The sequence below is a fragment of the Primulina eburnea genome, chromosome 15 (assembly GCF_022965805.1).
Source record: "Primulina eburnea isolate SZY01 chromosome 15, ASM2296580v1, whole genome shotgun sequence".
NCBI classification, from domain to species: Eukaryota; Viridiplantae; Streptophyta; class Magnoliopsida; order Lamiales; family Gesneriaceae; genus Primulina; species Primulina eburnea.
In genome coordinates this window covers 24,544,792-24,566,547 of record NC_133115.1, presented here as the reverse complement: position 1 = coordinate 24,566,547, position 21,756 = coordinate 24,544,792, and the positions used below count along the sequence as shown (strand labels likewise).

The 21,756-nt window shown below is 35.1% G+C and overlaps 3 protein-coding genes across 4 annotated transcripts; all 3 read right to left on the bottom strand.

Annotated features, from left to right (window-relative positions):
• Positions 1–11,435: 11,435 nt before the first annotated feature.
• Positions 11,436–13,435, bottom strand: LOC140815071 (uncharacterized). The gene is made up of 5 exons (XM_073174174.1): positions 13,272–13,435; positions 13,016–13,086; positions 12,762–12,842; positions 12,628–12,671; positions 11,436–11,809 (listed from the first exon to the last, which is right to left on the bottom strand). Exons 1-5 carry the CDS (start codon positions 13,396–13,398, stop codon positions 11,710–11,712), a joined length of 423 nt encoding a protein of 140 aa, XP_073030275.1. The 5' UTR covers positions 13,399–13,435; the 3' UTR covers positions 11,436–11,709.
• A 3,753-nt stretch (positions 13,436–17,188) lies between these two features.
• On the bottom strand, positions 17,189–18,493 carry LOC140814653 (uncharacterized). The gene is made up of 2 exons (XM_073173693.1): positions 18,065–18,493; positions 17,189–17,978 (listed from the first exon to the last, which is right to left on the bottom strand). The coding sequence occupies exons 1-2, from the start codon at positions 18,380–18,382 to the stop codon at positions 17,271–17,273; spliced, it is 1,026 nt and encodes a 341-aa protein (XP_073029794.1). The 5' UTR covers positions 18,383–18,493; the 3' UTR covers positions 17,189–17,270.
• A 25-nt stretch (positions 18,494–18,518) lies between these two features.
• On the bottom strand, positions 18,519–21,441 carry LOC140814654 (serine/threonine-protein phosphatase 7 long form homolog). 2 transcript variants are annotated; one of them, XM_073173694.1, is made up of 5 exons: positions 21,050–21,441; positions 20,853–20,901; positions 18,962–19,720; positions 18,738–18,868; positions 18,519–18,669 (listed from the first exon to the last, which is right to left on the bottom strand). In XM_073173694.1, the coding sequence occupies exons 3-5, from the start codon at positions 19,718–19,720 to the stop codon at positions 18,534–18,536; spliced, it is 1,026 nt and encodes a 341-aa protein (XP_073029795.1). In that variant the 5' UTR covers positions 20,853–20,901; positions 21,050–21,441; the 3' UTR covers positions 18,519–18,533. The 2 variants fall into 2 exon arrangements, with proteins under 2 accessions (XP_073029795.1, XP_073029796.1); XM_073173695.1 differs by having other exon boundaries at positions 21,104–21,441.
• Positions 21,442–21,756: the final 315 nt, after the last annotated feature.

Here is a 21,756-nt window from a genome sequence, read left to right as displayed (position 1 = left end):
GCATTTTATTGCGTGATTATTACATGATTAGGTGTTTATTTCATTGGATGTTTAAGTTTCATGAATTAGGGTTTTAAGTTACATTTCTTGCTTGAACAAGTAACGGAGACCGGGGATAATCAGGAAAAATATTTTTATTGGATAATTATTTTTAATTATTTAATATAAGGTGTATTTAAGGGATAATTTTGAAAATGAGCCTTGGTTGAGTATTTTACCCGTCGAACCGTATTTTAAACCGGTACGCAAATTTTATCGATTCAGAGAACTTTTTGAGGGTTGGAGCAATATTTTCAAAAACGTACCTAAACGAAATATTTTTCAGGAGTGTTATTAGGTTTGATTGGTTTATGTTAGTACTTAGTAGGCCTAAAACCTTTTAATCCGTGTAATTTTTAATTTAGGCCCATTTATGCATGAAATTCCTACTTAAACTCTACCTAATCAAACCCTAACCCTACCCTACCGCCCACCCCATAGAATTGGCCTCATTTTCAAAGTCCTTTAGCAGCAAGTCTTCATTTTTCTCTCTAGCTTTCAAGAAAAATCTTCTCTCATCTCTCTGGTGCGAGTTCTACGCGTTTGTGTTTGAGTTTTCGAGTGTTATTACGCAAAGGCACGGCCAAAACCTTTCGTTTCTCATCTTTCACACCATAATACATGTTTTTGATTGTTTATGCATGACATGTTGTAGAGCTAGCGCCTTTATGAATTTTGAATGCATGATCATGAAGAAAGCCGAAACCCCCATGTGTGATGTTCACATTTTTCTCCTTGGTTTTGAAGGGGCTGCCAGGCTTATTGTACGAGTCATGGTTTACAGTAGGTTGGGAGTGTTTTAATGTGTTAGAAAAAGGTCTATACGGGACTGTGAAGGAAACGATCGAGTGATTTGCTCTTGAGCACAGTTAGGGTTCGAATGGTGTGTGTGGGTTCATGGCTGCATGCGTGGGGCTACTGGCCATGATGATTGGGTCCAGGCGGGTCTGGTCAAGGTCCTAGGGTAACTGGTGGGGGATGGTCTGGGTGGTGTTGTACTAGGATCGAACTAAGGCATAAGTTGGCTTAGGAGTTAACTAGGGCTTTCAGGTACCTTGGTGCAGAAAAATTACAGCAAGTTACAGCTAAGTTTTAAGGTCATAAGTGGCTCGAATTGGGTGGTTGTAGGTTTGGACTTGAGTTACTAAGTCATGGTTTAAGTATGAAAAATTCGGTTAAGTTTCGGGCTGATTCGGGTTAAAACCGAGACCCCGGTCCAAATTTTAAAACGAATCGTATAAACTTCAAAGGGCTCGAGTCTACGTCTAAGAAATGATTATTGTTATTTTTTTAGGTGTTTTAAGGAGTTCGGTTGGATTCGGGTCGAAATTTTGAGGTCCAGGGGTAAAATGGTCAATTAGGATTTTTAGGGGCAAAATGGTCTCCAGGGGCAAAATAACCATTTTTCCCCTGGGTCGAGTTTTTAGCCCTTTATAGCGCCCTAAACACGTTTTGACATGTTTTAAATATTATGTTATCATGTATACGACTTTTTATTAAAATATGAAAAATATGCTGCATGCTAGATTTTAAGAAAAAATTACGTATATGCATGGTTTTATTAAATGATAAATATGATGACATGTTTTGAAGGCGGAAGTTGGTTGCGACTAACAATATGACACGATGACATGTAAGGCCAGGGCTCAATGGACGTGTAATGCTTCGCTCATGTCCCTGCCACCGGGTATCACGGTTACACGTAGATGGATCCATCGACTAATACGATAATACGAAAGTCACAACTCATGAACGTAATTCAAATTAAGGAAAAAGAACACGTATATGCTGGTATGATGTGATATGTTACGTAAATATTTATGCTTCGACATGTTACGATTATGCATGCGAAATATTATGATCATGAAATGTATTTTTATTATAGTACTTTTCACTGTTGCTTGTTATGTATATATACTCGCTATAACGTTACAAGTGTGTTGAGTCTTTAGATTCACTAGGTGTAAGTGATGTAGGTGAGCATGTCGATGAGGAGACTGGAGGCGCCGAAGACTGAGTAGGCGGGGCTGGATGTCCACATGCTAACCCGAGGACCTTATTTCTTCCGCACATCACGTTTATGAGATAATAACGATTTGGATATTTTTATGCTATCATTTTATATGTTGTGTGTTGGCATGAACTTTACAAATATTTGATATTTGATTTATTTTTAAAACGTAAGATTGGGGACGACGATTTGTTATGGATTTTTAACTACATTATTTTTCTTGCTAGTTGATTACTGATATTTTAAAAATTTGAATTTTCAGCAATATTGTATGCATGCATTCAATTATGAATTTCGAGTAGTGGCTTTTTAAAAAAAAAATTGTGCATTTTTAGCAGTAAACGTTTCAACTAGTACGCATAATTTCTATGTTGTCCCGAGTCAAAGGAATAATGACATACAACCATAACCAAGAATGAAGGATCGTGTGCTAGCACCTTCGAAGATGCTTCAAACACTATATTCTCCAATGAGCTACAATAGCTCGTGTTCTAAGAATGTTAACATCGATGAATTAAATCAAGTTTGGTTTAAAAACCAAGTGGAAGAAACTCGAAGTAATCATTCGTGAAGAAACATGTTAAATTAGAAAACATTTTAACTTTTTTAAACTGAATAATTGAAAAGCAATGAATCAGTTGTCGCATATGTCAGTTCAGTTATGGTGAAAACTGAACTGACGGATGCTACAACTGATCAAGTCAGTTTGAAATCAACAGTTAATCAGTTAATTATACAAGATATGTTTATGGATGTTCAGAGACTTCAACTGCTCCTACGTCACCCCTTTTACCATCTCGAGTAGGATTCACTAGAAGAATTTGATTTATACAACTACTTGTACTAACCCACTCAACTTAGGACTTACACTACTGCCTCAACTAAACTCCTAGCCTAGACTGAAGGCAGCACCTTTCAACCAACACTTGTTTAACGTCTGTGTGTCAAAGACTACATACACAAGTTTAACGTCTTTGTGTAAGACATAATTGGAGAGGTGGTGTGTGTGTAAGAGAACTGATCTTTGAGTACAACACGGAAGTGTTCTCACACAATGAGAGAATTGTTCTCACACAGAGTTCCCTCTGGCTGATTGGTTCTTGAAAGCTGATAAGCATTAAACGTGCCCTTTTTTCACTATTTTTCCACAAACTTGTTGTTATTCTTGTATTGGTCTTCACTGATCTTCTATATATAGGCGGGAAACTGGTCGTACAGTGAGACTGAATAATTGTTTCTGTTGCAGCTTGAATTCGTTCCTAGGACTTTGTGTCACGACTTTTCTGACATGTCTCCAAGAATCTCTTGACTTTAATCTTTGCTGCAACGTCCGTTAATTGTACTACTGATAGTTCAGATATTTTACCCAGTGCACACAACTGGATTCCATTGAATAAACTTGTCGTGTTCTCCATACTGATTGATTCTTGACTGATGCTTTGAACTGGTCTTGAACTGGTTTGGTGAAAGCAGTTGGCTCATCAGCTTAACTGGTTACACTGGTTCAGTTGGACTTTCCATTGGTTGAGCACTTCATCAGGTGGTCGGGCTTCTGAAGGTCTTCTGCTGAATTATTTAACAACTGATCAATCGGTTGAACTGTTGTAATGCCCGAGATTTATTTTGCTATTAATCTGCGATTATTGATTGATGAATCGATATGATTAGGAAGGGCCACCAAGACATGATTTTGTATATTATGAGAAGAATTGATGTGCGAGGACAGTACCTCTCGTGCACATGCGCGACATGATGCACGCACATGCGCGAGATGGGCAGAGGACCTCGCGCATATGCGCGAAGGGTGTGCAAGCATATGGGCGAGCTGTGCAGGAAGCCAAATACAAGTCCAGAGAAGTTGGCGCATGTGCACCTAGAACGGGGCGCATATGCGCTAGGAGTCCAGTAGCCATGATGTAATTACAGAAGATGTCGCGCACATGCGCGGAAAAGGGGCGCGCATATGCGTGAGCTGCTGTGATGTTACGCGCCGAGATAGAGTGTCTCGCGCATATGCGCGAGACGTGCTTTGCAAAGATGAAGCCATGGCTTATCATGCATCATGATACATATATATATATATATATATATATATATATATATATATATATATATATATATATATATATATATATATACTTCATTTTATTTAGGAATTTGAAGTTTGCGGAAAATTCGTCTGTCAGAATTTCAATCCGACTTCAGTACAGTGTTTCTATCAACGAGAGCTTCAATTGGACGTAAGTTTTATTACGTTTTTTTTATGATTTGAAAATATGATAATGAAGGAATTAGATATGATTCAAATATGGTGTTCCTGACATAGTAGACATCGTATAATCGAAACCGGATTGAATAACAGATATTGTATGGAATTATTATGATTTTCAAAATGGATTTGATTGAGAATTGATATCAGATTTGTATTGTTATTGATTATGAGTTGAGATTGATATCGGTTGATAATTGTATTGCGGAGTATATTGAAATTGTGCAGTTATGCCGCTGAAACAGAATTTGATTTAGTGCTGATTATATCCAATGTTGATTTGAGCAGTGTATTGATATTATACTCCTCGATATTGTCATTGCCAGATTGAGTGTTGACAGGATTTGAGTTCGAGACTTCGACAGAGTCAGATTGACAGAAAGAAAGGTATAAATCAATGTTAACCGGGAGATCGACTCGAGTCAGATTGGACTTGAATTTCCCAAAAACCACATATTTTACTTTATTGCATTGATGTTTGCAAGTTATGAGATTGATATGCTTAGTCTATTGATTTATAGAAAATCGTGTATTGACTTATGGGCGGAGATGCCTAGTCATAAGCTGACATGCCCAGTCTATGGCGGATATGATAAGACACTGGATGATTGAATTATATCGATGTTGCTTAGGAGTAGATCAACTCCTATCGCTGAGATTCGATATATGAGACAATATCTAGACACCGGGATCCCTAGATTAGATATGAGTCGAGTATGAGATGACGAGTCACAAGTTGATTTACAGTGTTATATCATTTCATGTTTTCAGATTTTGATACATGTTATTGATATGTGTTTCATGCTTTTATATCTATTATATGATTGCATATATATATATTGTTTATACTGGGATGTATTTCTTACCGGAGTTATCCGGCTGTTGTCGTGTTTGTATGTGTGCATGACAACAGGTGGGACAGGATCAGGGTCACGAAGAGGATGAGAGATTCAAGATTTGCGTAGAGATCCGGACATATAGAGTAGATGGGTTTTCAGTACTTGATGTAGTGTCTGAACCGTAGTTTGTTATGAGTAACTTTTGTACAAGACTTGTACTTAGATCGGGATATTGATCTTGTAAATGAAATAAAATTTATTTCATATATTGCGTACTCGTGTATTTAAAAAAAAATTAGACCCAGATTATTTAAATGATCCTAATAATGATTAAGATTATGAATAAGGTTCGGGTCTCCACAACTGTTCTCATCAGTTGGACTGATTCAGCTTGGGCAATCAGTTGGCATTCTAAAAAGCTTCAGTTATGAGAGATAACTGATCAGTTCGGCTTCTGATCAGTTATAGTATCATGTACACTACGATAAACCATTAATAACAAAATAACAAGTTTTGTTAACATCAAGATCAAGATTGCGAACATGAAATATTCCAACAATCTCTTCATTTTGATGATCACAAAACTGTTAGAGTAGGTGCCCGTCGAGCCAAGTGTTGGCCGAGGGTTCATGTTTAAACTCTATGTATAAACAATCTTTATTTTAATAATATTTGAAATTATTATTTTGGCACTTCTTTATCTGTATATCCATGTATGTTGCATAGATAAAGTCCTTGAATATACAAATAGTAGAAAGAATATGAGATGCTCATATGATGAGTATCATGAAACTCATATTTGAAATATTGTATATTCTAAACAGCTCCTAGTTGATTCAGCCGCCGCTAAGAAGGATATAGGCCGCTCGAGTTCGAGACTAGTATCTGCGATGTGAGTACCATGTTTCGTTGGTAGGGGACATTGTGATGTCCGAACATGCAGATATGTGCTCCTTGTAGAGTGCATTGAACAACCCTCCATAAAGGACTTTCCAAGTGGTTCTCATTTATCGAGTGGAAACGTCCTAGTTTATGGTTGTACACCATTAGTCCTTATGACCCGGGACAACATTGAGACTCTATGTGTTAGCATTACACTTTGACTTGTTTACCGACTCTCATAGGGTCATCTGGTGGCAAGTTTGGGTGTTTTGTCGAAACATTAGGAGTCGATGCATTGTAGTCGGGGATTCACCGCTTACCTTCGGGTATGGATATCCTATGTGTATGTAGTATGAAATTTCTGATCAGAATATGGTGGTAATTATGAAAGGAGTTTCATTGATTACACGATCTATGCAACTACAACAGACACATAGTATAGATTCATTGACAACTCTCGATATTCCAATGGTTGTCGAATCGGTCGGGATATATAAGTTGAAGGGACCGTACTGTACGCTAACCATAATTGAATGGTTCTTGCAGGTACTATCATTTGATATCTGGGGAATCATGTAAGCGATGCTGCTGGGCGTTTAACATGATTGGTTGGGTACTATCAGACTTGAGTTCTGACGTTTTTATTATCAAGGAGTTGATAATTAAGAATGGAACAATTGGGGTATGCTCGTATAAGGACATGTTTAGTCCGAATCACATGGAGATATGAACCCACGACTAGTTGTATCAATGAACCATTGAGGGCCACACAAGTACTAACTTTCTAGATCCTGTTGAGAAGTAAAATAGTTCAATGTGTTGAACGGCTTATAAATCATTTATAAGCGTAAGGAAAAATAGAAGTATGACTTCTATGAGGGAAATGTAACTTTTAATTTGTGGAAGTGTTCCTAAATTAAAAGTTGGGCAAATAAATAATATATTTGAAAATTGTGATTTTCATAAACATTATCATGGAATAAATTAAATTAATTCAAGTGTTGAATTAATTAAACACTAGTGGGCCTAGTAGAGTCTAAATAATTAAATTAATTCAAGTGTTGAATTAATTAAATCATATCGGGTCTTGTAGAGCCCAATAGTAAAATAATTATTCAACTAGTCGCTTGAGTAAATTCAAGTAATGTTTAATTAGTTTCAAATTTTTTTGAGATAATTAAAATTAAGTCCATGGGTTTTTATTTGTTAAAAATCAAATAACATTGCATGCATGGGAGGTGAAAGGTTGGAGATTACTTTTTCAATCTCCAAGGCTTGGCATGTTAAAAGTGTTTTAGCTTTTTACACTACTAAAACTAGTCTCCCTCCCCTTCATTCTATCATACTTGGCCGAAATTTTGAGGGGGTTTCCTTCCAATTTTTCTCTCAATTTTGTTCTTCAATTGTTGGAGAAAACACTTACCTCTCAAAGAAAAATCCTCCTATTTTTCTAGTGCAAAATATGAGGGGATCTACTTAGTTGGTGGTGGGCTTAATTTTGAGCAAGGAGTGCTCAGGGAAAGCTTGTAGAAGTTCATCCTTTCAAGAGCCAAGTTGTTTACAACTTAGTTGGAGCCATCATCAATCCTTCGTGATTGATAGATATATATTCTAAACACGCTATGAATGTCATATTTTGTGTTTTTGTATTTGCTACACATCCTAGTACATGAGGTGTTCGGTTTTCTTGCTAGAAAATAAATTTTGAACTTCCGTTGCGCTTTAGAACACCTAAAACCGATCCCCTTTCAAAAACTTGAACATTTAAAGCGGTAAAAACAAATTAAAACACTTTTAAAGTTTGAGGGTTAGTACATTTTAACATCGTTAAACGCACCCCTTAAGAACTGAATTTGAGAAAATTTTAAAAACAACTTCAGTTTGAGGGTAAGAAAACTCTCCATCATCAAATGAATTTAAAAACTCTTATTTGAAAAAATTAACTAAGCACTCATTCAGAGATTATAATCATTCAAGCAATGTAGACAAGAAGTTTGGAAATATCCATTCAGTCACAAAGAATCACAACTGGATAAACATGATGTTTATTAAATCAAACAAACTTCCTTGTATTTTACATTTGAGTGCATACATCAGTTGTAAGGAAAATTCCTACTACAATAACATATTTTAAATAGCATCAGTTATTAGTCGGTTTATGTATGACAGAACTGGCTATACCAACAATTTGGTTGTCTTGACTGTTTGAAACGCTGCATTGTTCGTGAGTTTAATTTGCTAGAGAGACGAGCTAATTTGCCTTGAACTTGATCTCTGTACTACAGAACTGGTCGAGCTGACTCAAACTGGTTCAAGCGGAATACAGCTGGTGATTAAATTAACCAACATCCTAGCATGGAAGAGTTTCGTCTGAAGAACAGCTGACTTGGAAGGCTTTGATGCTGAAACCTTGTTCACTGAAAAATTTAGCTATGCATCTTGACAGGTAAAGCTCAGAACCATGCATGCTGATTTAAAGCCCCAAAGCTCGAAGTCTAGAGAAGTGGCGACAATGTTAGTTGCAGAGCCAATCCTCTCAACCCTTCACAATGAGTGAAAGATAAACATTTTCAAATAGTTTTGAAAATAGTATGAAATACTTTTAAATAGCTTTTAACATTATTTTAAAGTAAAATATTTTAAAACACAGTTTTCTTCAAATGTTCTTCTTAGAACAACTAGCTCTGATATCAATTGAAGGATCGCGTGCTATAGCACCTTCGAAGATGCTTCAAATATTATATTCTCCAATGAGCTGCAATAGCTCGTGTTCTAAGAATGTTAACACCAATAAATTAAATCGAGTTTGGTTTAAAAACCAAGCGGAATAAACTCGAAGTAATGCTTCGTGAAGAGACCTATTAAATTAGAAAATATTTTAACTTATGTAAATTGAATAACTGAAAAGCAAAGAATCAGTTGTCGCATATGCCATTTGAGTTATGGTGAAAAATGAACTGACAGATGTTCTAACTGATCAAGTCAGTTTGAAAACAACAGTTAATCAGTTAAGTACACAAGATATGTTTATGGATGTTCAGAGACTTCAACTGCTGCTATGTTACCTTTTTTACCACCTCGGGTAGCATCCACTAGAAACTTTGATTTATACAACTACTTGTACTAACCCACTCAGCTTAGGACTTACACTACTGCCTCAACTAAACTCCTAGCTAGACTGAAGACAGCACCTTTCAGCCAACACTTGTTTAACGTCTGTGTGTCAAAGACTACATACACAAGTTTAACGTCTTTTGTGCAAGACAGAATTTCAGAGGTGGTGTGTGTGTGTGTGTGTGTGTGAGAACTGATCTCTGAGTATAACACGAAAGTGTTCTCACACACTGAGGGAATTTTTCTTCTAATCTAAGCTGATAACACGATGAAGTGTTCCCTCTGGGCTGATTGCTTCTTGAAAGCTGATAAGCATTAAGCGTGCCATTTTTTTTTCACTATTTTTCCACACACTTGTTGTTATTCTGTATTGGTCTTCACCGATCTTCTATATATAGTCGGGAAACTGACCGCACAGTAAGACTCAATAATTGTATCCGTTGCAGCTTGAATTCGTTTCTAGGGCTTTGTGTCTCGACTTTCCGACATGTCTCCAGGAATCTCTCGGGTTTAATTTTTGCTGCAACGTCCATTAATTGTACTACTGATAGAACATATATTTTACACTGTGCGCACAGCTGGATTCTATTGAATAAGCTTGTCTTGTTCTCCATACTGATTGATTCCTGACTGATGTTTTGAACTGGTCAGTTGAACTGGTCTGGTGAAATCAGTTGGCTCGTCAGCTTAACTAGTTACATTGGTTCAGTTGAACTGGTCAGTTGGACTTTCCATCAATTGAGCACTTCATCAGTTGGCCGGGCTTCTGAAGTTCTTTTGCTGAATTACTTAACAACTGATCAATCGATGGAACTGTTCTTCGATACATCAGTTGGACTGATTCAGTTTGGGCAATCAGTTGGCACTATCAGTTGGCGTTCTCGAAAGCTTCAATTAGGCGAGATAACTGATCAGTTCGGCTTCTGATCAGTTACAATATCTTGCGCACTACGATAAACCATTAGTAACAAAATAACAAGATTTGTTAATATCAAAATCAAGATTGCGAACATGAAATGTTCCAACAGATAACTTATCCACTCAATAAGTGTTAACCACTTGGAAAGTATACTAGTACAATTTCCCTAATATATTATAGCTATTAAAAGAAGTAATAGATAGAAAAATTCCGAAGTTGACGAGCATGTAGCAAAATGGTACTTTTTTACTTCACATTAAAATCGAAGTCGTAGTTCAGAAAAAGCGAAATCTGTTGCCGAACCAAAGGGATAAAACTGATTCAGAATTGGACCGAGCTCAAAATAAAACAATGTCTTGTACTTCATTGGCTTCGTCAATTAACGAAGTAAATGATGACATATGACTTAATAAGTTACATTGATTGTCGAAATAAAATACGTCTTTTACTCCATTTATATCGTCAAATGCTGAAGTAGTATACGATATTTTACTTCCGCATTATTTTAATTTAACGAAGTAATTTTTCACTACCACTATACTAATTTTATAACTTTTTGGAGTATTTGAATTATCTTTAATTCCATTTTTTTCATAAATTAGTGAAGTAAAAAAAATTCATTTCACCAAAGTTGAACAAATATACATCAGTAGCACAATATCTACAACTAAAAATAATCAAATTCATTAAATGTTTAATCCAACATATGTTTTACCAGTCAAAAATTTGACCCAAAATATAGTCTACATACAAGTCGCAAAATAATTCATAAACATGTCTTAACTAAAATGGAAAGATAGTCGAAAATGTATATCCACAAATACAACCCAAAAAGTGAAATCACCAACTTTAGCGTCCACAACAAGTGCTATCTGCCAATCTTCAAATAAATTTGGATACTCTCCAGGGTCAGCAAGAAATTCAACAGCTCTCTGGTTAATCTGAAAATTGCATTCACCGACACATACTTTATACCATATCTGAAATAATTGGTATTGGAAAATCATATATTTATATTATATATTTAATATTTTGTATCGATTTTTATTCATGAAAAGATATGTGGACCAGAGAAGTATAAATATTCTTTTTCTTGACAAATACTGATGTATTTAAAGAAAATATAGCATCAAATTAAACACAAAATTATCAAGACCTGCAGAGCCGACCGTTCTGCAACCTAAAATAGGAGAGTTATATTTGTAATTTCCCATTCAGCAACATAAAATAGGTGGTGAAATTTTTTTTTTAAGCTGAATATTTGGTGCAATTTTGTGCCACTGTAATACAGAGTTCACTAAATTTTTAGTATACAGGTTGTTCTAATTGAATATCAATAGGAAATAGTTATAACTGAATAGATGGAAATAAAGGCAATTTCTCCTTAACAAATGCATGCCAAAATTATCATGATACAAAATCAACAACAAATTCACAGGAAGTTTCTCCAATTACACAATAACTATAAGCATATCCACAGATTATTATAAAACTTGCCATATTTGAGATTAAGTCGATGACTTCGTAGTGTACATAAACAACAGAGTTCTGGTTCCTAATACTTTAATTAATTCTCAAAAGCCTTGGCAAATTTAATCAGTAAAGACATTGTAGCATGCCATTTTCAAAGCCAATGTCAAAACAACAAGCTTGCCCAAGCGCCAATAAAGGCGAATCCTCCAAATGGAGCCACTCTAGAATATGTTCTATCTTCAAGGTATGCAACCGCGTAACACCTGCAAATCACCATTTAAATCAACTGAGACAATGTTCGAAAAGAAGTTCAAACTCTATATGTGAAGTGAGTTTTCCATATGGCACTCAATACATTTATATGAATTCCTTTAACATAATCCAAGTCATTATACTAACATACTGCCAAAAAAGAACTAGAAATGCCGAAATTGATCATTAATGCAGCATTTTACATGCATTTTGAGGACCCTGTAGCTGAGATTGAGCCAAGAAATGGGCACTAGAGCTTCCAAAAGATAGTGCTTTCTGGTTACCGAGTAGAAGTAAATATGAAAACACGACACAGGTTCCTACAAATATAAACAAGCAAGCAAAAAAAGGCTACTCCTAGTAAATCAAGCAGCTACCAGGTAATGAGTTAACCACTTCCATAAGGTGCTGTGCACTTAGTTAACCACTCTTCTCCCCCCCAACATAACATCATACACCATAAGTAAATTAATTCTAAAGAACCCCATTACTCTTCGATGAGCCAGAGTCCAGACCAAACATCATCGGAGTAATCTAAGATCGTAAATTTGAATGTGTTTCATAGGTTCAGGCAGTATTAAAGTGCACCTTAGTCCTTAGCATCAATTTAAAGACTATGAAATAAAATTTGCCTTCAGTGTAACAGGGTAGAATATTCAAAAGTTTCAAAACAAAAATAAGTTGAACAATGCAGTTGTGTTCTAAAATCACAGACCGAGCATCCGAAATTATCTTTTCTACGGATTCTGTATTTTAAAGCATAATGCAATAATGGTAAATTAAGCTGCCAATCATGCTGCAACAAAGTAAACCAGAAGCAGACACTCACGTCCCGGAAAATCCCAAGATTCCACTAGTCAAAAGGACTCCAAACTACAACAAATTCAAACATAAAAAATCATCAACGGAAGCAAAATATATAAAAAAATCGAATTCAACAAAATAAAATCAATGGGAACTCACAACGGTGGGATACTTAGTAATAGGAGCAGCAAGCAGGGCTGCTGTGTGAACCAAATGATAAACGGATGCCGTGTGCCAGACCTTCCAACCAATATACACAAAGTAAAACCCCAAAGTCAAAGCAAAAGAAGAAAACATACGGGTAACAACTTTGTGCCAGAGACGAGAATCCATTGTTGATTCATTAACAAAGTCAGAGCAAATGAAGAAAAACATACGGGTAAGAACTTTGAACCAGATACGAGGATCCATACCTCTTTGTAAGAAGGGTTCTTCGGCTTGAAAAAATGGGCGCCGTATGTTCCCAGTCCCAGAGCAGCAACACCTTTCAACGATTTTAAATTTTATTTGTCGGATAAAATAAAGAATTACAAGAAAGAATCAATGAAAATCTGGATTTTCTAGCAGCTGGTGGAATCATTGCAAAACAGCAGTCAAAAGATCCGAATCGAAGTTCCGTAAACGACCCATCAAAATCAAAACCAAAAGGTAGGAAAACAGATGATTCACCAGAGACAGCAGCAACTTTGTGCCAGAGACGAGGATCCATTGCAGATTTTGTTCCTTGTTGCAGATTTTGTGGGCTGTCTGAGGTTTCGTGGATTTTACCTGTCTTGCGTTTACTGCTCCTCAGCATTGAAATGTGTAGCCTGTTTGTGTGACCTATTTCTGCATATTATTTTAACGTAATTAATTATAAAAAAATAATGTTTAAATATTTATAAATTTTCAAATTCTAATTTCATTTAAATTTTATTTTATTTCTATCAAAAAGTTAGGACTTTTTAAATAAATATTATAAATTTAAAAAAAAATTTCAAAAATATAACAGATTTTAAAAATTTAAAAGAATATGATAAGGTGGGGTTTGTAACCCCGCTTCATTGAGGAGTCGGGGTCTGAGACCCCGACTGCTAATTGTGTTTTTCGAGGAGTCGGGGTTTGAGACCCCGACTCCTTGACCGCTACAGTAACCACCGCGAATCTCGGGACAAATGTCTGATTGAAATATATTCATTGAATACTCTTTTGTTTTTTTATGCTTTCTTCCCACTATATATGTATAACTTACATGACTAATAATTCATTCGTCCCACTATATATGTATAACTTACATGAATAATAATTCATTCGTATTGACATTGATGAAGATGCATTCGGCGATGATGTGGTAGTGTATTTTATAGCTGAATGTTGGTTATATATAAAGGTATTTTTTCTTCAACATTTTGTTTCAATTTTATTTACATGTACTAACTAAAATGAACTTTTTTTTTCTCTCTAAAATCAATCACTTTACGATCATGGTTAATTTATTCAGAATTTCATAGTTTTATAACATATGTTGTGTTGTGATTAATTATAATTATATTCACGTAACACAGAAAATGGACACTATATCAGTGTCGTTGTATGCCAATGGTTATGTAGTTGCACAACAAGGAACTGTGGAATACAGCAAGCCTGCTGTGAAGATGATGATGGTACCACGGTCCATAACTTATTCTGATTTGATGAAGAGATTGTATAAAAAGTTAAATATTAACAGCAAGGAATTTATGCTGAAGTTGACAACCAAATATGCCTACATGGAGATGACGCATAGAATAGAGTTTCAACTTTGTATCGAAGATGACGATAATTTACATTTTATGACATCTCAGATTGACCTGCAGTGTTTACATTTGTATATTGAGTCTGAGTCGGTACAAAATAATGTTTGTTCCAATGATCTAGAAGCCTACATCCCATGTATTACACAAGGATTTAGTACAATGGGCTTCGATGATGGAGGAGGCACTTCAAATGTTGTTGTGGGTGAAGATGAACAGCCAAATAATTGGGATCGATATGCGAATAATCATGTGGTTGAACAAACCATTCCATGGGCAGATGATGGGCGTAGATGGGAGTCTAGTGCAAGAAGAAGGTGTAATCCGTATGAAATTACTCCGTTCACATCATATGATGAACAAACGAGACATGATTTCTTTATGGATAGTTACCACGATGAGGATAGTGATGAAGATTCACCTTCCAACGATTCTGAAGATGGTAATGTTGATGAAAATGATGATAATAATGCATTTGAACGTGATGTCGGTTATTCACAAGGTCCAAATGAGGGTACATCATCTCAAGCATGGAGGCAAGGTACGGTGCCTGACAATATTCAAGTGGATAGGTCGATAATCTGTGAAGATCCACCATTTTTCAGCCAAGTGTACGATGAGCAAATTCCAGATTCTACAGATCTCCCATATGCAAGTCTCACGACCTATTACAACCCTGAAAGAGGCTATTTGTGCATCAACATGATATTCAAGGACAAAAAAAAACTGATTGCCAGTGTCAAGGACTACTCTGTTAGGGTCGCACGACGTGAGTACCGTGTCGTCCAAAGCTCACCGACGTTCTGGAAAGTTTGCTGCAAAAATAAGTCTTCAACTATGCCATGTCATTGGGGTCTTCGAGCATCGCTCAAGGTGAAGTCGGGCTATTGGAAAATCACTAAGTATGGAGGGTCACATACGTGTATCTCTAGTCATGTCGGCCTTGACCATCATAACATGGACATGAACATGGTGGCAAACACTCTTGTGGGTATAGTTCGTTGTGACCCTTCATACGAAATCAAATATGTAATGCAACTGATTAAGGACAAATTTGGGTACAATATTTCGTATCACAAGGCATGGCATAGCTTGAGGCGATCTGTTGAGAATGTTTATGGAACATGGGAAAGTTCTGTTCGACGACTACCGAGATATATGGGCGCCCTCGTGAAGCACAATCCAGGCTCTATCGTTGAGTGGAACCATATTGATACGTATAACCCAACAGTGAAGATTTTGAATTATGTGTTTTGGGCATTCAGACCGTGCATAGATGGGTTTGAACATTGTCGTACGGTTATTAGCATTGACGGAACCCACTTATATACCAAGTACAAGCACAAAATGTTGATAGCAGTGGGATTGGATGCAAACAATCAGGTATTGCCATTGGCTTTTTCGATTGTTGATGAAGAGACGTACGACTCATGGAAATGGTTTCTTGATAATCTAAGCAAACATGTCATTCGTGGGGCTAGAGGTATATGTCTTACCTCTGATAGGCATCGGGCTATTGTAAGCGCCGTGGATAATGTACCAGATTTCAAACCTCCTCGTGGAGTACATCGTTTTTGTTTGCGCCATGTATGCTCAAACTTCAACAATCAGTTTAAGAATGTTCATTTGAAAGATCTTTGTTGGCGAGCGGGCACTCAACATCAGATACGTAAGTTTGATGCCACAATGGATGCAATTAAAAACCTTAACCCGAATGCGTATCGATATTTGTGTGGGATTTCACGTGAGAAGTGGACGATGGCCCATGATGGTGGATGGCGTCGTGGTGTGATGACGACAAATATATCCGAGTGTTTGAATGGTGTGTTGAAGGGTGCAAGACGTCTTCCTATTTCAGCAATTGTGCAGTTAACAATTGGACGTTGTGTAAAATATTTCTTCGATCGTAAGGAAAGAATTACCTATATGGTGGCAAACAACCAACCGTGGCCTGATTTTGCATTCCACAAATACGAGAAATGGTCAATCAAATCAAGCAATCACAGTGTTAGCAGATACGAAATCAGTGACAAATCTGCATCCGTAGTAACACGAGGACGACTAGGACATAATGAACATGTACAAGTTGTGAACTTGAGTACTCGTGATTGCTCTTGCGGAAAATGGACAATTTTCGGAATACCTTGCTCTCATGCCATATGTACAGCAAAGTGGTACGGTTTGGACCCGATGGAATTAATGCAGCCGTGGCTAAGTATGCAACGATATGTTAAAACATATGAAGGAAGATTTATCCCAATACCAGATGAAGGATATTGGGATGAAGCTGAATTTGAATTAAACCATAACCAATGTCGACGTGAAAAACGAAGAGCTGGTAGACATAGAACATCAAGGATACATAATGAGATGGATCGACCAACAACAAGAGAGAGGCAGGCTTATGCACGTGGTGGTACATCATAACAATGGAGTTTCATGTGTTGTTTATCATAATAATATTAAGATTTGTGTTGCAAGTGAAGTGTGGTTACGTGTATTACGAATGTGTAATAACAACAGTTTTTAAATAATTGTAGTTGTTGTTTTGGCTGTAATTGATGTTTGATTTTTTACTTTGACTATTGATATTTTATTCTGTCAATAAATTTATATCATGTTATATGATTTATATAAGTATAATTCAATATTTCAACTTAGTTAATTACATATAAGTTAACGCTTTTTAAAATAAATTTTATTACATAGTATTATAATAATATATTCAAATATATGATTTTTTATTGTATAATATATATTATACAAATGACATTATATATCATATTATTTTCAAATAAAAATATCATAACACATCCAAAATACAAATACCAAAATAAAACAACAAACTACAATTGACGAGAATATGAAACCGACATGCATAGAGGATATACTAATACTAGTAGTAATAGAAATGGCTAGTGCCACAACCACGTGGTATACGCACTCGTAGACTTCTTCGCAAGTTTAACTGTTCTGCTTCCATATCCGTATTATGTTCTGTCTCCGTATTGTGTTCTCTGTTTAAACCATATGGATCATTAGCAGATGATGTGGCAGAAAATCCATGGAATGGAATCGGTGAAGTCAAATAGTTTGGGCGCACTTCATGATTAAACGAGCGCACTTCATCATCAAACTGTCGATGGTCAGAATTTAGTAGATCAGTGAATGATACACTGTTAGCAACGTACGGAGTGTGAAAACCGTATTGCATTGATGGTCGATAGTCAACATTAGACACTGTTGATGGTCTATGTGACGTTCCAGACATGTCATGACCACGTGATGACCCACGCATGCAATGTTCATGTGAAGTGGCAGTGACATCGAATCCATGTGGTCTACGATGTTGCTGTGAACCAGATGAGCTACTAGAACCCGATTCACGTCGTCGACGACGACTACATTCCTCAAGATTTTGAAACGAGTTTCTACGTGGTATATCATGTTGCACTTCTTCATCATTAGATACCCTATTCAGTGCATCACGAAGACGTGAACCAATTCTCCAATCATCTTGAATGGCTTCCTCAAGTGCCTCCCTCGATTGTTCATGTACGCTAAGCCCTCTGAATCGATTTGTGAGTGTGGTTGCTTCCTCGTCCTATGTAGCACAAATCATATCAATTAAGAAAACATTAGAAAATAAGTACAAATAATTTAATTTGATAAATTTGCATTAACACTAACCACAATGGCTCGGAATTTTGCTTGTCCATTGGAGTAACCAATTCCTTCGCTATTTGGAGAAATGAATCGTATAGTGATGTTGTTGTACCATTTCTTATATTGGTAGTCCACCATCATGTGTCCAGAGACGAGCATATCCTCCACGATATGTGTTTCCTTATTTTTCCATATCTCAATCGGACCACTATGAAATTCTTTCCAATCAAAATTACGATGTCCTACTCGGGACAAGTTGTGTAGATCATCCCCATCAGTTGCGGGTTCGGGAATTCGTTGTCGCATTCCAAATTGACGCAACACCCGATTTGGACGATACATTTCCACAATATCAAAACAAATTAGAGGGCATACACATCGCCATATTTCCCCTTGATGTCCTGTGATGAATGCTTGCACATCGAGCGCTTCGAAATTGTAAACAGTCCAATTAAACGGCAATTAATAAAAAAATGTAAAATCAATATGAGTGTTAATTGAATGTTAGTATTAATATTGATGAATATTGATTGATAAACACCTGACCATCTTCCATAAGATCAAGTATCTCACGTATAATACGTACTGAGTGGGTAGATGTATGAGTATGACTAAAATGACGAGCCCACCTAAACAAACAAAAATAATTTCAAATATTTTTGTAACTCAAATGCTAAATTGATTTGCAAAAATTTACCTTGCACCATAAGGAGCAATTGGAAGAATTGTATCATAGTCGTTATCATTTACATCGGGGGCTGCAGGAACAATATGGCAATAACCATGTACATCAGGACTAAGCGATGTCATCCTGCTCCATGCCCAAATCTGCATTAAATAAAGCAGCATTAACAAAGGCCTACAAATTATTTTTGGCTTACAAAAATTGTGAAATTATTATAAACAAAATAATAAAGCTACCTGTAAGATCAACAAAGGCCCACAAATTATTTTCCTCCCTATAATTGATGATTTACATAACTCGCGATACAGGAAGGATAATACAGCGCTTCCCCAACTATACCTACTCACCCGTGGAATATTAAGAAGTAGCTGCAAATACATAAGACTCACAACACCACCACGAGAATCAGGGAACATGCATCCTCCAATTACCATCAGGGCAATACATCGAGTATATTGCACCACCTCCAAGTCTGAACTGTCGTTGTCAATCTGATTTTCTCTGCAGTGTGCGTCTAAAACAGATATCGATAAGCGTCCTCCAGTCACTAAAGATGCAGTGGGTGCAAAACCTAGTAACTCGACACATTTTTGACGCCATTCTTCAGCCGTGTGACTCATGTCGGTTCCCGTTACAGGTTGGCCCTTAATATTCAAACCCCATATTATTTCAACATCCTGGAGTGTGACGGTGGCCTCACCAACACGTAGGTGGAATGTATGAGTCTCACGTCTCCACCTCTCAACTAAAGCTGTAATTAGATGATTGTCAATAGGTCGAAAGCCACATCGGAGAACACCATATAACCCCATCTCGTTCAAGAGGGTCAGAACACGATTGTGAATTAAGCCAGAACTATAAAGTTTCGAAATTCGGTTATCCGATCGTCTGACTTCTAAAATGGTATCGATATTATCGCTTGATATTGTTCTTGAGATATGAGTCTCCTGCAAGTAAAGGACACTACGGTCGACCGGTTTGATATATGCCCCCATCTTGTAAAAAATAACAAGAATAATTTATTATTAATTAGAAATAATAATATTCCTTCAAAAAAATAGAAATAATAATACAAAATTATAATTATATTTTTAACATTACAGTATTTTTTTAAGTCCAAAAAGCTAATAAAACATTATTTTGTTATATTTTTACAATTAATATATTTTTTAAGTGTACAAAAATTAATAAATTTATTTTAGGAAAGTTCAGTATATTTATGTTATGAGAAAAATGCTATAATATTTTTTTATATATATTTACATAAAAATATTTGAAATTATATCATTTATGATATAAAAAAATGAGTATACTATTTAATTTTTTAAATATATAAACAATATTTTTAATATTACTAATGAAAAATTTACTATTAGAAAATTTTCAAGTATATATGTATATCAAATTAGTATTTATTTCGTATAACCAATTTATTTTTTTCAAACTTATCATTAAAAGCTTTGTAATTATAAAACATTTCTCTCAATCGATTTTGATAGAATTTTTTTTAAAAAAGATTATAAATAATTATTTGATCTTAGAAAAATTTTGTATTATAAATACTAACATCTTTTTGACTATTTATACAATTTATATTTATTATGTTTAGAAAGGATATATAATAATGAATAGATATTTAGTTAGAAAAATCATATACTGATAAATATTCAGATACTGATAAATATATGACAAAAAAATTTTAAATTATAATTCAAATGTCGGTTAAAATTTGCTACAAGATTTTTATTTTATAATATTTATAAACATTTTTATACTTAAAATTTAATTAATATCACAAAATTATTTTTAATTTGCTCAAAATTTTCATTCTACTGAAAACTAATTGAATAAAAAAAGTTTTTAAAATTTATCAGATTGTATCTAAATTATATTTAATATCCAAATTCTCCAAACTAGTTAATATTCAACAATTAAATTTTGATTACTATAATTTTTCAAGGCATTCGTATCCGTTTTAACATTAATATTTGTCACCATTAAAAAATTTTAACATCTTAAATTTTATTATTTACAAAGTATGAATGAGATAACACTAAACATAACAAAGTCATGATAAATTTAATTAAAAAATATTAACAAGTGTTGTTTAATAAAAAAATCACTTACTTTGTTGACGAAGAACTCCAAATTATTGATTTTTCAAAAAAATTTAAACCTGCAAAAGAAAAAAAATTTAAGAAAAAAATTTAAGCTTCTTGTTAGTTCATCATAAACACAAAGTAAAGAATAAAAAAAATTGGTGTTGAAGAGGAAAAATAGATTGAAATAAGAAAAAAAAAGTTAGAAAAGAAGAAAAAACTTACATGCACCTTAGAAGAAGAACATGAGGGAAAGGAATGATAAAAGCAAGCAATTACATGTTCGAGCATCACTGATATTGCAAGTTGAATTCAGTATAGATTCACGGGTGTTCAATTTGGCCATCACAGGTGTTCAATTTTGCTTTATCAGATACATTTGTCATACAAAATGACAAAAAAAAAAAAAAATCAACATTAATCAATTGTAAGAAGTTGTCGGGAAAAAAAATTAAAAATAGGAGTCGGGTTCGCAAACCCCGACTCCTCGAAAAACACAATTAGCAGTCGGGGTCTCAGACCCCGACTCCTCAATGAAGCGGGGTTACAAACCCCACCTTATCATATTCTTTTAAAATTTTAAAATCTGTTATATTTTTGAAATTTTTTTTTAAATTTATAATATTTATTTAAAAAGTCCCAAAAAGTTAGCTTAATCATCCTACTTTATTTAGTATTTTGTAAAATCATCATAGAGCTCTATTTTTGGTATATGACGTTATTAAACCTATCAAATTTGCCCAAAGACATAACAGTATGCAAGATTTCAAACCTATGTAACATAAATATACGATTTTTTTCATACAATACATTATGCATTCATAGAATAAATTAAACATTTTACTTCTTTGACCGAAATGTCTTCGGATTGTATCCATCGAGTTTTACAAACTGCTCCTCACAGTCTAGCAACATATTCTCAACAGATAGTT